Here is a 16,724-nt window from a genome sequence, read left to right as displayed (position 1 = left end):
TATAATTCAGTGCTTTTAATTATGTTCAAAATGCTGTGCTGCCATCACCACTATCAAAATCTTTTTTAACCTCAGTGATTTTATATTTTAAATTTCTCTTGTATACAACCTATCATTGGGTCTTGCCTTTTTTTTTTTTACATGGGCAGGCACCGGAAATCGAACCCAGGTCCTCAGGCATGGCAGGCAAGCACTCTTACCTGCTGAGCCACCGTGGCCAATGGGTCTTGCTTTTTAAATCTAATCTATCTCTGCCTTAAATTGGAGTTTTCAGTCCATTTACATTTAATATAATTATTGAAATGGCAGTACTTAGGTCTAATATTTTACTACTTATATTCTGTTTGTTTCATCACTCATTTTATTCCTCTGTCCCTCTTTATTTTTACTTAAATACTTTTCAGTACTCTATTTTACCATTATCTGGCTTTTAAACTGTAATTCTTTGTATAATTGTAGTTGCTCGAAGATTGCAATATGTATACCTGGTTTATTGGCATCTACTTGCATATAACACTGTACTGATTCATAAAAAAATAAGAGGGCGGGCCGCGGTGGCTCAGCGGGCAAAGTGCTTGCCTGCTATGCCGGAGGACCTCGGTTCGATTCCCGGCCCCAGCCCATGTAACAAAAACGGAGAAACAAAATACAATAAAACAAGAAAAATGTTTCCCTTTCTTCCTCCCTTCCTTCCTTCTATCCTTCCTTCCTTCTCTCTGTCTTTCCTTTAAAAAAAAAAAAAAAAAAAAAAATAAGAATCTTTCAAGCACAAAGATCCTTTCACCCCTGGCCTTTGTCCTTCATATATATCTCCCTTTATACATAAGCCCCTAATTTCTGCTGTTCTTCCTTCCTTCCTGTAGATCTGAGCTTCCATCTGTTACCGTTTTCTTTCAATCTGAAAAACTTCCTTTAGTATTCCCTGTAGCGAAGGCTTTCTGGCAATAAATTCTCTCATTTTTTTTTTTGTTTGTTTATTATAAAGTGTCTTCAATTTGCCTCCATTTTTAAAGGACAGATTTGCTAAAAAAAGGTACTTGAAAATATATTTCTTTAGGCACTTTAAGATGACATTCTGTTTTCTTGTGGCTTTTAATATTACAACTGCCTATATCCTACAGATCACTGAGCCTTAAACTTTTTTTTTTTTTTTTTTTTTACATGGGCAGGCACCGGGAATCGAACCCGGGTCCTCTGGCATGGCAGGTAAGCATTCTTGCCTGCTGAGCCACCGTGGCCTGCCCTGAGCCTTAAACTTTTTAAGTTAACTTTCTCTCTTCTTTTCCAATTGGATAACTGGTATTCATTTATCTTGATGTTCACTAACCATTTCTTTGCATCTCTAATCTGCTGTTAAAACCATCCATTTTTTTTCATTTCAATTACTGTATTTTTCAACTGCAGAATTTGTTTGTTTTTCTTTTAATATTTTCCCTCTTTCTAATGAGAGTACCTATATTCATTAAATTTAACTCTTGGATATATTTAGGAGAGCTTCTTTAGAGTCATTGTCCCCTAGTTCCAACAACTAGGTTATGTCAAGGTTCGTTTCTATCTAGATGTATCAATGTTAACTATGGGTCAACTTTCCCATGCCTTCATACAAGTCTTTATTTGTCAATGAGAAGACCTATGCATCAATAGACATTGACTGTACACTGAACATTGTGGATGACATACTATAGAATCTGTGGATTCTATTATCAGGCTCTGATAAATTTTCACCTTTGTTCTAGCAGGCAGTTAAGTTGGTTCAATTCAACTCTAAACTGTCTCTCCTGAGAAGGACAGAAGCTGAACTGAAATTACTCAGGTCTTTTACCCTTTCAGTTATTGGGTTGATTATGGGAGATGTTTAAACAGATTTTAGGTTCACCTTTTTATGTATCCCTCCTCGGATAATATTCACTCTCTAGCTTTTCTGAACTGAGTCCTCTGACACTTCAAACCACTAAAACTACAGATTTTTCTGCCTGAGTATTAGTCCTTACACATTATGCTAACTAGGGCATTCCCTCAGGTAACAAAAAGACATGCAAAGTCATAATGGGATACTCACATGGAAAAAGAATGAAATGTGACCCCCCACCATACAGAATACACACTCAAAAAAAGGAATACAAAGCCACATTTTACTTGGTGTAAAATTTTACAAATTGTACTCAGTTCTTTCTGAGTTATCAATACAATGCACAGTGGTCTAGGTTATACCATTCTCTTGAGCTCCATTCTCATATGATAAAGTTTCTTCTGAACAAAAAGTTCTGACAAAGTTTCTCCCTGAATGACAGAAAAGCATCTCAAGATATTTAAAGTAATTTATTAATCACATCATTCCCATTCTCACTAACTCCTCTAGCCACCTTGACCACTACCATAAAACTCACATATTCATTTTTGTATTCCTCTCCTCATGGCAATAATCTCAGTTGTAAAAGTAAGAAATTTGAGATACCTCCACATTCCTCATTCCTCTCAATCAATTGATCACCAAGGCATAAAGGTCTTAAGCCTTTACTGAAGCTGCTTATGAAAGGGTAAATGGCAGAAGCACTCAAGAGAGAGAGTTTAGAGAGAAATACCCCAGAGATGCTAAAGAGGACCCACAGAACCTAAGAGAGAGTGCCCCTGGAATCAGAAGCTGAGAACAATGGAACCTGGGAGCAAAGTACCAGCAGATGCCAGCCATATACCTTCCCAAGTGACAAAGGAATCCCAGATGCCAGCAACCTTTCTTCAGAGAAGGTATCTTCCACTTGATGTCTTAATTTGGATATTTTCATTACTAAGAAGTGTAAATTTGTAAACTAATAAATCCCCATTGTAAAAGCCAACCCCTTCTGGTATATTACATTCAGGCAGCTTTAACAAAACAAAACAACCTCCAATACTAGTTCTCAGGATTTTACCTTGCTTTGGAGGGCATTGTGAAATTTGTGGGGATGTTTTATTGTCACAAGAATTTAGACATATCACCAGCAATTAGTGTAATGGACGAGGGAATGTTAAATATCCTACAAAGTGCATGACTGTCCTGCACATACACACATACAAAAAAACATCTTGCATCCTGTTTGTATTTTAAATGTCTCACTGACTCTGAATTAGCAAAACATTTATAATTATCTGATATACAATCTAACTCTATTTTATATGTAAATAGTAACTTTTAATAGTAATAAATGTTGAGTTTCAGAAATGTAAACCAACGAAAGGTTGTATCTTTTATTTTTGGTCTACGACATTAACAAGAATTGTTGGCATTTTGAAAAATTACACCTCCAATACTAACACTAGTTAGAATATTTGAGCAACCCATATGACACACCTCTATTATCCTGCATTTGTAGCTGTTGTATTCACAGTAATTACTTCCTTCCTTTTTTACCTATCTTCCTTTCTTTATTCTTCCCTCCATCCCTCCCTTTCTTCCTTCTACTCTTTTCTTTTGGGACAGGGGTGGTGGGGTGGTGAATGGGTCTTCTGGTATTATTATGTTTCCATATCTACACCCCAAAATACAGAGTTCTGTTATATATTTTGTTCATTTTATTTCTCTTTTATATTACTATTAGGGCAGCGTTTTGTTTTTAAGTTCTCTAAATACAGATTATATTATATACAAATTTTATTTAAGGATAGTAAATAATGCATGGCAAGCTCAATACACGCAGGTATTATTTGATAAAATGTTTGGGTAAAATTATTTAGACTGATAGGTTTTCACTACCTAGCTTGATGTAAAATATCAATCTTTTTCATTGGCAGAGAATAAATAGAAGAGTAGTTATCATTTCAAAATTTACATGACTAATTTTATTTATTTCAATTATATTTCTTATTATGTTATTATTTACAGGATGCTCTACGTGTGTATGTATGTCTATATGTAAACAAATGCTGACTCACTGAATCCCTGTACAAAGTGCCCTATTCATTCATATGTTCATCCTTGGTTAAATTCCACTGGTAAGTTTAAATTAATCACCAAGGTAAATATTACCAAATCACTCCTATCCAGATTTAATGAGATAAATGTCATTCTAGTTTGCTAGCTGCCAGAATGCAACACACCAGAGACAGATTGGCTTTTAATAAAAGGAGATTTATTTCATTAGTTCCTCAGAAGAAAGGCAGCTAACTTTCATCTGAGATTCTTTCTCACGTGGGAAGGCTCAGGGTGATCTCTATTGGCCTTTTCTCCAGGCCTCTGGGTTCCAACAACTTTCCCTAGGGTGTTTTCTTTCTGCATCTCCAAAGGCCTAGGCTGACCTGCTTGGGCTGTGCTATGTTGCGCTCTCTCATTTAAGCACCAGCCAATTAAGTCAAACATCATTCACTGCAGCAGGCACGCCTCCTAGCCAACTGCAGATGTAATCAGCAACAGATGAGGTTCACGTACCATTGGCTCATGTCCACAGCAACAGAACTAGGTGCCTTGACCTGGCCAAGTTGACAACTGAATCTAAATACCATATATGTCAATATCAGACTCCAATTTTTTGGTGAAAAGGCAAATCAGACAAAACAGATATATCACTTTTAACAAACACTTTTGTATTCCTAACTCTTTCCCCATGTCTGCCTGTTAGAGAACCTGACCCATGACAAGTACTGAACAACAAAAAGATGAGAATTTCCTTAAGTAAATGGAACCAGGAGCTCAAATGTCACCTCTACTCTCTCTTTTCTTATTTTCTCAACCCTGTGAGTGAACTCCATCCAGCCTTATTTATTGCAGACCAGCTTATATTATCATAAGTTCACATTCTGTAATCAATGTAAAAGTGCAAAAAATTGTCAATTAAGAATTCAGAATATTCTGGTTTCTGTTGGGTACACACTCCTGGAATAAGACAGACACTACTTTCAGGCAAAGGAGAACCGCAGTTAGGTAATTATGCCAAGAAGTGTGTACTACAACATCTATTTTGAAGCAGTACCACACAATTTTAAATATTTTAAAACTATTATACCTTCATATTAGCACCTAGTTTTCAATTAAAGAATCAGTATACAGTTTTTAATATTAAGTTTTTAAAAACGGTGACATCAAAGAGCTTTGAGGGAGGGTACTGACGTAGCAATTGTTATATTACCAAAGTTACAAAATTATCTTTCTCTTCCTATTTACTAACATATGTTTAACATATTATCACAATTTTGTGAGACTCTAATCTATTAAAATTGTCTTTCTCTTCCTATTTACTAACATATGTTTAACATATTATCACAATTTTGTGAGACTCTATTAAACTTATACCAAACTTTATAAACCCTATCATTTTACCTCTTCTCTTTTTTCTCCTTCTTCCATTGATATTTCATGGTCTGTGACATTTTCACTGCAAGGTAACTCTGAAGTGACGATTTCTTCAGGCTCTTGCATGAATAAAGGTTTTTCCTCCTGTTGGATCCATTCTTGATATACTTTTACCACTTTTCTCATAGCTGCTGCTTCACAAATTGGTAGTAAAAATGCCTAGAGGAAAAAACAAGAGAATAAGGATAATCATAACATGATGATACCTTTCCCTTTGCCATAAATTACTAACACAGACATTTCTATCTTTATATAAAGTATGAGATATAAATGATTTTTTTAAAAAGTTAAAGGCAACCAACTCGTTGTTGGAAAAATTCTATTATCCCCAAATAATTTATAAATCCTTTGGAATAAAAATGCTTTTGGTAGATAGAAATTGACCGCAAGTGGAAAGAACAATAATTTGTTTCAATTGTACTATCTATCTCAGAATGGCAATACAGCTTGTTCAGGAAATAGTCGTACTACTAATAAAGTTCCATACAAATATAACTTTTCATAATTAATCACATTTTAGTAACTTATGTTAATCATTGCTATTAATAAAGATTTCAACCAAAAAAAATTAAATCTATTTTAAGAGGTAATAAAAATAACACATAGCAAAGAAAAAAGATTAAAGCTTTCATATTTCATTTTACATAAAATGAAGTTATATAATGAACAATAAGGTAAAATCAACTAAAAAATTAAAGGGAATACCTTATAGTTATTTTTTCCGTTAGGCACTTTCTGGGTTACCTTAACTTAAAAAATGTAAATATTTTCCTTATTACAAAAATACTATACCATCACAAGAAAAAAACTTTTTACAATCCAGACATGCAAAAAGAAAACAGCAAAAATAATCTCACTAACCAAACTCTGCCTATGCATGTTTGTGTTTGTGGATTATAAACATTTTCATTATACTTTTACTTTACAAATATACATGGAAATAAACTGTTTTTACTTTTTCTTTTCACAGTTACTACCCATTAGTCTTAAGTATAAATATCTTAAGACCTTTACTAAAAACCTACCACTTCCTACTCTAGACTTTTTAGTAAGTATATCTAATAAGAATCATGAGGCAAGGTATATCTAGTATGAATCATGAGGCAAAATGGCCTTATTTTAGCTGAATGAAACTAAAAAAAAAAAAAAAAAAATCAACTTTCCTGAAATAATGATGAAAAATTCAAGTGTAATATCTACATGGTATTTAATGTTATTTGGCAATCTTCTTACTTATTGTTATTATTGATTCCCTACCAAACTGCACTGCTTGCTACTTTCCTCCTTCTAACAATTTCCATTCCCATTCTCAAATTATTTCCACTTTCCAGTAGCTTAATGGTCTACGATGTGATTTACATCACCATTGACTGTTATAAGGTTATTTATTTTACAATCACAGCAATGGCTCAGCCTTCCTTAAAATGCTTTGAAATAAATAAAAAGAATAAAAACTTCAAATAATTTGAAAGAAGTTCTATTCTAAGATAATGAAAAATCAACTTATTTTTGGAAAAAAATAGCAACTCTGAAAAGAGAGAAAACAGATTAGATGTTACCAGGGAAAAGAAGAAAGGGGGGAGAGAGCATGTTTGTTTGTAAAAAAAATGTTTAAAGAAAAAAGAAAAAAAAATGAGTTATGTACAGAGCTGAGACTTTATTTTTGTACAAATTGTCAGACTATGTCCGAAGTACGTTGATGAATCTACTAAAAATCAGAGCATAATAATCTTTATACTTGCAGGCTCCAATATATGATATTGCCAACACACTAAATATGGATCTTGAGGACAGACTGAAATTAGCATAACTAAAACACTGAGGTATAAAATTAAAACATCAGTTTACAAATTCATAGTGAGAAATAACTGATTCAGAAACTAGAATATTAAGCTCCACATATTGTTACCTTATCACCCACTGAAGAAGCAACTTAGGAATACTAATCATAATCAGATATCAATTTTAATTGCTAAGAAACTACAGGAATATTTGAATCTATATGATCAGCATATTTTCTCTTTGTAAACAGAGGAGGTCTAGTTATAACTAAACTATAGGGAAGAGGAATGAGAACAAGAGGCAACACAAAAATCACTCATTTAATGGTATCAATTTAAAATAATCTGGTACAGTATTCTAATAACAGGACTGGCTTTGCCAGTAGGACATGATGGTGGCTAAGACTCTCTTCTTCAGTAAATAAACAGTAACAAAACTTGTTTATCTCTGATATCATTCTTTTAATATATGTCCATCATTAACTAAATGAGATTATGACTGACACATTCTTTAAGATTCAAAGAAAACATAAGGAAGCATCTTCAAGACTTTGTGTCAGGTAACAGTTTCTTAGACTTCACACCCAAAGCACAAGCAACAAAAGAAAAAATAGATAAATGAGACTTCATCAAAATTAAAAACTTCTGGCTCAAAGGACTTTATCATGAAAATAAAAAGGCAACCTACACAATGCGAGAAAATATTTGGAAACCACATATCTGATAAGGATTTAATATCCAGAACATATAAATAAATTCTACAACTTAATAAAAAAGGACAAACAACTCAATTTAAAAATAGGCAAAAGACACGAAGAAACATTTCTCCAAAGAAGATACACAAATGGTCAGAATGCACATGAAAAGATGTTCAGAATCACTAAGTATTAGGGAAATGTAAATCAAAACCACAATGAGATTCCATTTTATACCCACTAGAATTATAATTAAAAAATCAGAAAATTGCAAATATTAGCCAATATATGGAAAAATAGGAACACTCATTCGTTGCTGGTGGAAATGCAAAATGGTGCAGCCACAAGTCTGGCAGTTCCTCAGAAAGATAAATACAAAACTACCATATGGCCCAGCAATCCCAACTCTAGGTATATAACCAAAAGATTTGAAAGAAGGAACTCAAACCCAATATCTGCACAGAGATATTAACAGCGGCATTATTTTATGACCTCACTGATAAGTAATCATTAGAATAAAGTAACTCACAGAGCTAGAGCTCAGAATGTAAGTTACCAGAGGACAGGGTAGGAATAGGAAACGGGAAGTTAAGGCTTCAAATGTATGGGCTCTAATCTGAAATGATGGAAATGTTCAGTAATGGATGGTGGTGGTGGTAACACAATACTATGTAAATAATTAACAGCACTAACATATACGAATGTGGTTAAAAGAGGAAATGTTAGGTTGCACATATGTTAGAATGAAAATTTTAAAAGAAAAAAACATAAATTACAACATAGTTAATTCTTTTGTAAAAGATCGACTATAGTTAATAATACAATTATAAAAATGTTCTTTCATGAATTGTAACAAATGTCCCACACTAAGCAATATGTTACTAACAGGTTGTCAGGAACTCTGTACACTTTAGGTATGATTTTTCTGTAAACCTACAACTTTGCTAATTAAAAAAAAAAGTAAAGAATGAAGAAAAAGGATGTTGAGAGAGCTCATGCAGTCAGAGCCACTTAATGAAAACTCATTCAAGGTCACACCAAGGGCTAAACAGACGTGTGTTCTGACAGCAGTTCTAGTCAGTTTTCAGTGAGAGAGGACAGAAACATAAGACTTAAAGTTGGAAGGGCCATTTATAAAAACAAAAAAAGATTCAGTCAAACAGTGAGAATTTAGCACACTTGGGAATTTTTTGACTCCTTAAAGCAGCAGTTTGCAAACATGTTTGTCTCAGTACCCCAATCTGAGATTCCATGTTAACGTGAATAATATATTTGACGAAAAATGACTACTTTTTTCATGATAAAAAAATAAGAAGAGTAGCAATGTTTTACTTTTTTTCAAAACTCTTTAATGGTTTGGCTTAACAGAACACAGATGGATTCTCTTACTGCTTACTCTGCCATCTGATGCAATCTTACGGGGTAAAACTCCACTGTAATTTCAAAAGAATGAGAAAAAAGGGTAAACAAAATCTCAGTATTATCATGGATACAGTTTTAAACTCATGTACTTCTTGAAAGGGCTTTGAGGATTCTCAAAAGCTACAGAATATTCATTGAGAACTACTATCTTAAAGTGATTTTGAGTATGTCATGTGTGTGCTCTTAAAGGTTAATCTACTAATGTATCTCACATCTAAGTACTTGGGGAACCTCATAATATAACCTCCAAGAAATGACAACATCAAGCATTTCAGTTTCCTTATTAATGGCCACATATGCAGGGTAGAAAGTCTGGTTAGAGATCTACACATAAAGCTGAAATAAAAACATTAATACACAAGAAAAAGGGGAACTAGTAAAGGAAGGAAAAAAAAATCCTTTGAAAGCCAGAGAGGAAAATCTATAGATTTCAAGTAGGGGACTAGGAGGGAAAAGCAGACTTCCATACAAATTCATGTTCTCAAGATGGCTGTTACATAACTATGAGGCCTGCAAAGTGAGATAAATTATGAGTTGAGGACTGTAATTTAAAGTAAAGCAAGGTTGAAAGGATCCCTGAATACCTGAGAAAGCCAAGCACAAATCCTCTCTGAGGAACACATCTCTCAACCAAGGCTCCACACTTCCAATAAAATGTGAGCCAGCCCAGAATATAACCCCCCCCCCCCCCACACACACACACAAAGAAAGAAGGGCAAATACATGGAAACAACAAACCACATCTTCACTGACAAGACCAAGATAATGTAAAATGCTCTAGGGTGCTATTCCCTGACAGAACCTTTGAACAACTGTCAAAAGCATAAAGAGCTATCTTCCACAAAACGTCAGGTAACGGTTAAAAGGTTGCAGTAATCAGCAAGCTGTATTCAGAAAATCCACGCTTAAAAAAGAGTAGGATGAGAGACTATTTCATATACGTATAACCCAGTGTTTAGGGATAAAAATGAAGCTGATCAGGCCAGGATTGAGGTAAATTCAGAAACCTGGGGTAAGGAAGACATTGTCAATATTTAAGAATCTTACCTACTCTTTAAGACCAAAGGAAGAAAGGTTTATTTTCTCAGGAACATAAATTTTCTGTAGCTACATAATCTAACTCAACCTGTCTGGATAACTCATTTAAATAATTGAAGCACAGGGAGCGCAGAATAAGAATGAGGGACTTTAATCCTGTATAGCTTAATATAATGCCTAGATATATCCTAGGACATATTAAGTAGATAATCAAACAGTATTGGCAAAGTCCCCTGAGGAATGGGAGAAAAAATATGGACCTATTAAACTTCACCACTGGGGAAACATCTGATATTGTGTCAAACATTAGGGACACCCAAATGAATAGGTCAAGCCCTTGATCCTTGAGGCTTGCTCCTGTGAAGCTTATGTACATAGCAGAGAAGCTTAGCCTATCTATAAGTATGCCTAAGAGTTACTTATGGAGGCCTTCTTTTGTTGCTCAGATGTGGCCGGCCTCTCTCTCTCTCTACGCCCATCTCTGCAAGTGAAATCATTGCCCTCGCCCCCATGTGGGACATGACATCCAGAGGTGAAGTTCTCCCTGGCAGTGTGGGAGATGACTCCCAGGGATGAGTCTGGTCCTGTCACCGTAGGATTAACAATGTCATCCTGACCAAAACAGGGGAAAGAAGTAGTGTAACCAATAAGGTATCAGTGGCTGAGAGAGTTCTAATAGAGTCTAGAGGCCACTCTAGAGGTCACTCTTACACAAGTCTATTGTGATGACAAAAAAAAGTATTTATTCCTTCTAGCTCTCCAGAACATTGGAGGCTAGAAGGAAAAATCTGAAATGATGGTATGGTACCTCATGACAAACTCTGGATCTGTCCTCTAATTACTTGTTGAAGAGTGCCTTGAAAACTATCGCTCTTCTCTTTCTTTACTTTGTATATATGTTATGTTATACAATATAAAAAGTTAAAAAAAAAAGTCAACAGCTAAAAAAAGAGAGTAGGAGAAGATGGCAGATTAGGATAGGCTGAAGTTACCCCTGTGCCATGGAACAACTAAAAAAATGACAGAAAAATGAACAGAACAGCAGTTTCAGGGTGAACAGAGAGGGCCTTCTACACTACATAGGAAGGACCTGGATTAAAAAGCAGAGAAATTGGGATGGAAAGAACAGGGTGAGTGTGCACAGTCCTGAATCTACCTGGGGCAAGTGGCAGCACACAGGAAAGAGCCAGTTCTGAAGGAGTAAGGTGTTTCTGCACTCCTACTAGCCTAGGTAGCTAGTTTGGGAGATCTTCCCAATCAGCTCCACAGCCAGGAGCTCTCATGGGGATCCCAGAAGCCAGCAAACTTGGCAATCAAGCGCACAGAGAACTCCCAGCCAGTAAACACTGCCTGCCCAATCTCTAAGAAAGCTCACTGTGGTCAACTGGTCTTTGGCAGAGACTTGGGGGCCCTCCTATCGTTAGGAGGAGGAGAAGCAGAGTAGAGATGGTCTGACAATTGGCCAGTGAAGGAGACCTGTTGGATTCCATTATGGCATCCCCTTCTCAATGGAGATATAGAGTCCTCAAGTGTGCATGGGCAGAGAAGCACAGCAAAGGAAACACTAAGCTGCACCACACCACCAGCTTTTCTGGGTTGGCTGAGGGCAGGGGCAGTTGAAATACTCATTCCCACAGCCCAACGTCATCCCAAGTGGTAGCCTGGTGACCAGCAGAGGCATCACGCCCACAAGTGGATTATCTACTGAGGTGCAAACTGCCCAAACCCCACCTCTGGGGTTGGCAGTATTCAGCACACAAGACGAGCAGCCTTGGCTGGAATTGGATCAGGTCTCCATCGTGTTGAGCTGGTTGTGGGAGTCAGGGAGAGGTGGCCCTGAGGGGAATTGTTGGCCCAAGTGCACCATCTGCAGGGAAGAAGCAGAAAGTGCAGTCTGTCAAACTGCCTACCTCCCTAGATTTCAACTCATCCTCAAGTGGAGTTACATCTTCGAAATGAGCCCTAGGCTTGGTTCGGCAGGGAATAAAAGGACAAACCAAGAGCAAAAGGAGACCTGAAATGCAAACCGAGGCAAACACAAAACCATAGACCAGTGAGGAAAACTGACTTTCAAAATAATCTTATCAAGATAATCAAATGGCTTGAAGCCAACAGAAAATCAGAAGAACATGAAGATGCAAGCAGATATGGCCCAGGCAAATAACCAAATTAAAACACAAGAGGAGACACAGAATTTGGAAAAACTAATCAAAGACGTTCATACAAATCTCCTAAATAAATTCAATGGGTTGACTAATGACATAAAAAGTAACAAGAAGGAGGCAGGGCCAAGATGGCGGCTTAGTAAGGTACGCGCGTCTTAGTTCCTCCTCCAGAGCAACTACTAGGTAAACAGAAACAGTGCAGAACAGCTCCCGGGGCCACGGCAGGGAATGGACACACAGCGTACCCCAGTCTGGACTGGCTAGACTGACCGCGAGACTCTGCTGCAGTGAGATCCCCGAGCGGCGCGCGCTTCCCCGAGCTGCGGCAGCTGGGGGCCGGGGCTCCTCCCTCCCTCCTTCCCGGGCCTGCTGAGAGTCTCGGAGAGGCAAGTTTCCCAAGCCGCGGCGGCAGGCGCCCCTCTTTTGCGGGCGGCTTCCTGGACCGGCTACGAGTCTTGGATCAGAGGGCTACCCAAGCCGCGGTGGCCGGCAACCGGCGCCCCTCCACTGCAGGCGGCTTCCTGGTCCGGTGGCGAGTTCCCTAGCCGCGGCGGCCGGTGACCGGCACCCCTCCAGGGAGAGGAGGGAATTTCCGACAGTGGCAGGGACTGGGTCCAACCAAACACAAATAGGGGCATTAATAAAGGAGCCACAGGGTCCCCTCAAGCTGCGGCGGCTGGCGCCCCCACCACGCGCGGCCCCCTGGACCAACTGAGAGAATTGGATTGGAAATCCCCAGGCCACGGAGAACGGTGACCGGGGGAATCCCTTCCAAACATGTGAGAAAAACGTGTGCCACGAGCACCACCTACTGGGCAGGATAAGAAAAACAGAACCCAGAGATTTCACAGAAAAATCTTCCAACCTGTTGGGTCCAACACCCAGGGAAATCTGACTAAATGCCCAGACGTCAGCAGAAGATAACGGACCATGCTCAGAAGATTGAAAATATGGCCCAGTCAAAGGAACAAACCAATAGTTCAAATGAGATACAGGAGCTGAGACAACTAATGCTGAATATACGAACAGAAATGGAAAACCTCTTCAAAAATGAAATCAATAAATTGAGGGAGGACATGAAGAAGACATGGGTGGATCAAAAAGAAGAAATAGAAAAACTGAAAAAACAAATCACAGAACTTATGGAAGTGAAGGATAAAGTAGAAAAGATGGAAAAAACAATGGATACCTACAATGATAGACTTAAAGAGACAGACGATAGAATTAGTGATTTGGAGGATGGAGCATCTGAATTCCAAAAAGAAACAGAAACCATCGGGAAAAGAATGGAAAAATGTGAACAGGGTATCAGGGAACTCAAGGACAATATGAACTGCACAAATATATGTGTTGTGGGTGTCCCAGAAGGAGAAGAGAAGGGAAAAGGAGGAGAAAAACTAAAGGAAGAAATTATCACTGAAAATTTCCCAACTCTTATGAAAGACCTAAAATTACAGATCCAAGAAGTGCAGCGCACCCCAAAGAGATTAGACCCAAATAGGCGTTTTCCAAGACACTTACTAGTTAGAATGTCAGAGGTTAAAGAGAAAGAGAGGATCTTCAAAGCAGCAAGAGAAAAACAATCCATCAAATACAAGGGAAACCCAATAAGACTATGTGTAGATTTCTCAGCAGAAACCATGGAAGCTAGAAGACAGTGGGATGATATATTTAAATTACTAAAAGAGAAAAACTGCCAACCAAGACTCCTATATCCACCAAAATTCTCCTTCAAAAATGAGGGAGAAATTAAAACATTCTCAGACAAAAAGTCACTGAGAGAATTTGTGACCAAGAGACCAGCTCTGCAAGAAATACTAAAGGGAGCACTAGAGTCAGATACAAAAAGACAGAAGAGAGAGGTATGGAGAAGAGTGTAGAAAGAAGGAAAATCAGATATGATATATATAATACAAAAGGCAAAATGTTAGAGGAAAATATTATCCAAACAGTAATAACACTAAATGTTAATGGACTGAATTCCCCAATCAAAAGACGTAGACTGGCAGAATGGATTAAAAAACAGGATCCTTCTATATGCTGTCTACAGGAAACACATCTTAGACCCAAAGATAAACATAGGTTGAAAGTGAAAGGTTGGGAAAAGATATTTCATGCAAATAACAACCAGAAAATAGCAGGAGTGGCTATACTAATATCCAACAAGTTATACTTCAAATGTAAAACAGTTAAAAGAGACAAAGAAGGACACTATCTACTAATAAAAGGAACAATTAAACAAGAAGACATAACAATCATAAATATTTAGGCACCGAACCAGAATGCCCCAAAATACGGGAGGAATACACTGCAAACACTGAAAAGGGAAATAGACTCATATACCATAATAGTTGGAGACTTCAATTCACCACTCTCATCAATGGACAGAACATCTTAGACAGAGGATCAATAAAGAAATAGAGAATCTGAATATTACTATAAATGAGCTAGACTTAACAGACACTTATAGGACATTACATCCCACAACAGCAGGATACACCTTTTTCTCAAGTGCTCATGGATCATTCTCAAAGACAGACCATATGCTGGGTCACAAAGCAAGTCTTAACAAACTTAAAAAGATTGAAATGATACACAACACTTTCTCGGATCATAAAGGAATGAAGTTGGAAATCAATAATAGGTCGAGTGCCAGAAAATTCACAAATACATGGAGGCTCAACAACACACTCTTAAACAACGAGTGGGTCAAAGAACAAATTGCAAGAGAAATTAGTAAATACCTCGAGGCGAATGAAAACGAAAACACAACATATCAAAACTTATGGGACACAGCAAAGGCAGTACTAAGAGGGAAATTTATTGCCCTAAATGCCTATATCAGAAAAGAAGAAAAGGCAAAAATGCAGGAATTAACTGTCCACTTGGAAGAAGTGGAGAAAGAACAGCAAACTAATCCCAAAGCAAGCAAAAGGAAAGAAATAACAAAGATTAGAGCAGAAATAAATGAAATTGAAAACATGAAAACAACAGAGAAAATCAATAAGACCAGAAGTTGGTTCTATGAGAAAATCAATAAGATTGATGGGCCCTTAGCAAGACTGACAAAAAGAAGAAGAGAGAGGATGCAAATAAATAAGATCAGAAATGGAAGAGGAGACATAACCACTGACCTCACAGAAATAAAGGAGGTAATAACAGGATACTATGAACAACTTTACGCTAATAAATACAACAATTTAGATGAAATGGATGGGTTCCTGGAAAGACATGAACAACCAACTTTGACTCAAGAAGAAATAGATGACCTCAACAAACCAATCACAAGTAAAGAAATTGAATTAGTCATTCAAAAGCTTCCTAAAAAGAAAAGTCCAGGACCAGACGGCTTCACATGTGACTTCTATCAAACATTCCAGAAGGATTTAGTACCAACTCTCCTCAAACTCTTCAAAAAAATCGAAGTGGAGGGAAAACTACCTAATTCATTCTATGAAGCCAACATCACCCTCATACCAAAACCAGGCAAAGATATGACAAAAAAAGAAAACTACAGACCAATCTCTCTAATGAATATAGATGCAAAAATCCTCAATAAAATTCTAGCAAATCGTATCCAACAACACATTAAAAGAATTATACATCATGACCAAGTAGGATTCATCCCAGGTATGCAAGCATGGTTCAACATAAGAAAATCAATTAATGTAATACACCATATCATCTCACACCCACCAGAATGGCCATTAAACAAAACAGAAAATGACAAGTGCTGGAGAGGATGCGGAGAAAGAGGCACACTTATCCACTGTTGGTGGGAATGTCAAAGGGTGCAACCACTGTGGAAGGCAGTTTGGCGGTTCCTCAAAAAGCTGAATATAGAATTGCCATATGACCCAGCAATACCATTGCTAGGAATCTACTCAAAGGAATTAAGGGCAAAAACTCAAACGCACATTTGCACACCAATGTTTATAGTAGCGTTATTTACAATTGCAAAGAGATGGAAACAGCCGAAATCTCCATCAACAGACGAGTGGCTAAACAAACTGTGGTATATACATACGATGGAATATCATGCAGCTTTAAGACAGGATAAACTTATGAAGCATGTAATAACATGGATGGACCTAGAGAACATTATGCTGAGTGAGTCTAGCCAAAAACTAAAAGACAAATACTGTATGGTCCCACTGATGTGAACCGACATTCGAGAATAAACTTGGAATATGTCATTGGTAACAGAGTCCAGCAGGAGTTAGAAACAGGGTAAGATAATGGGTAATTGGAGCTGATGGGATACAGACTGTGCAACAGGACTAGATACAAAAACTCAAAA

General features: G+C 37.2%; 1 protein-coding gene across 8 annotated transcripts in view; it reads right to left on the bottom strand.

Annotated features, from left to right (window-relative positions):
• RALGAPA1 (Ral GTPase activating protein catalytic subunit alpha 1) overlaps positions 1-16,724 on the bottom strand; it is a 311,810-nt gene that overhangs the window by 227,890 nt on the left and 67,196 nt on the right. For all 8 annotated transcript variants that reach the window (XM_077126931.1, XM_077126935.1, XM_077126932.1 and 5 more), the window contains one exon: positions 5,291-5,482. In XM_077126931.1, coding sequence (XP_076983046.1) covers positions 5,291-5,482 — 192 coding nt within the window. The remainder of the gene's footprint in view (positions 1-5,290; positions 5,483-16,724) is intronic.

Source organism: Tamandua tetradactyla, chromosome 14 (assembly GCF_023851605.1).
Source record: "Tamandua tetradactyla isolate mTamTet1 chromosome 14, mTamTet1.pri, whole genome shotgun sequence".
Classification (NCBI taxonomy): Eukaryota; Metazoa; Chordata; class Mammalia; order Pilosa; family Myrmecophagidae; genus Tamandua; species Tamandua tetradactyla.
This window is presented reverse-complemented; position numbering and strand designations above follow the sequence as displayed.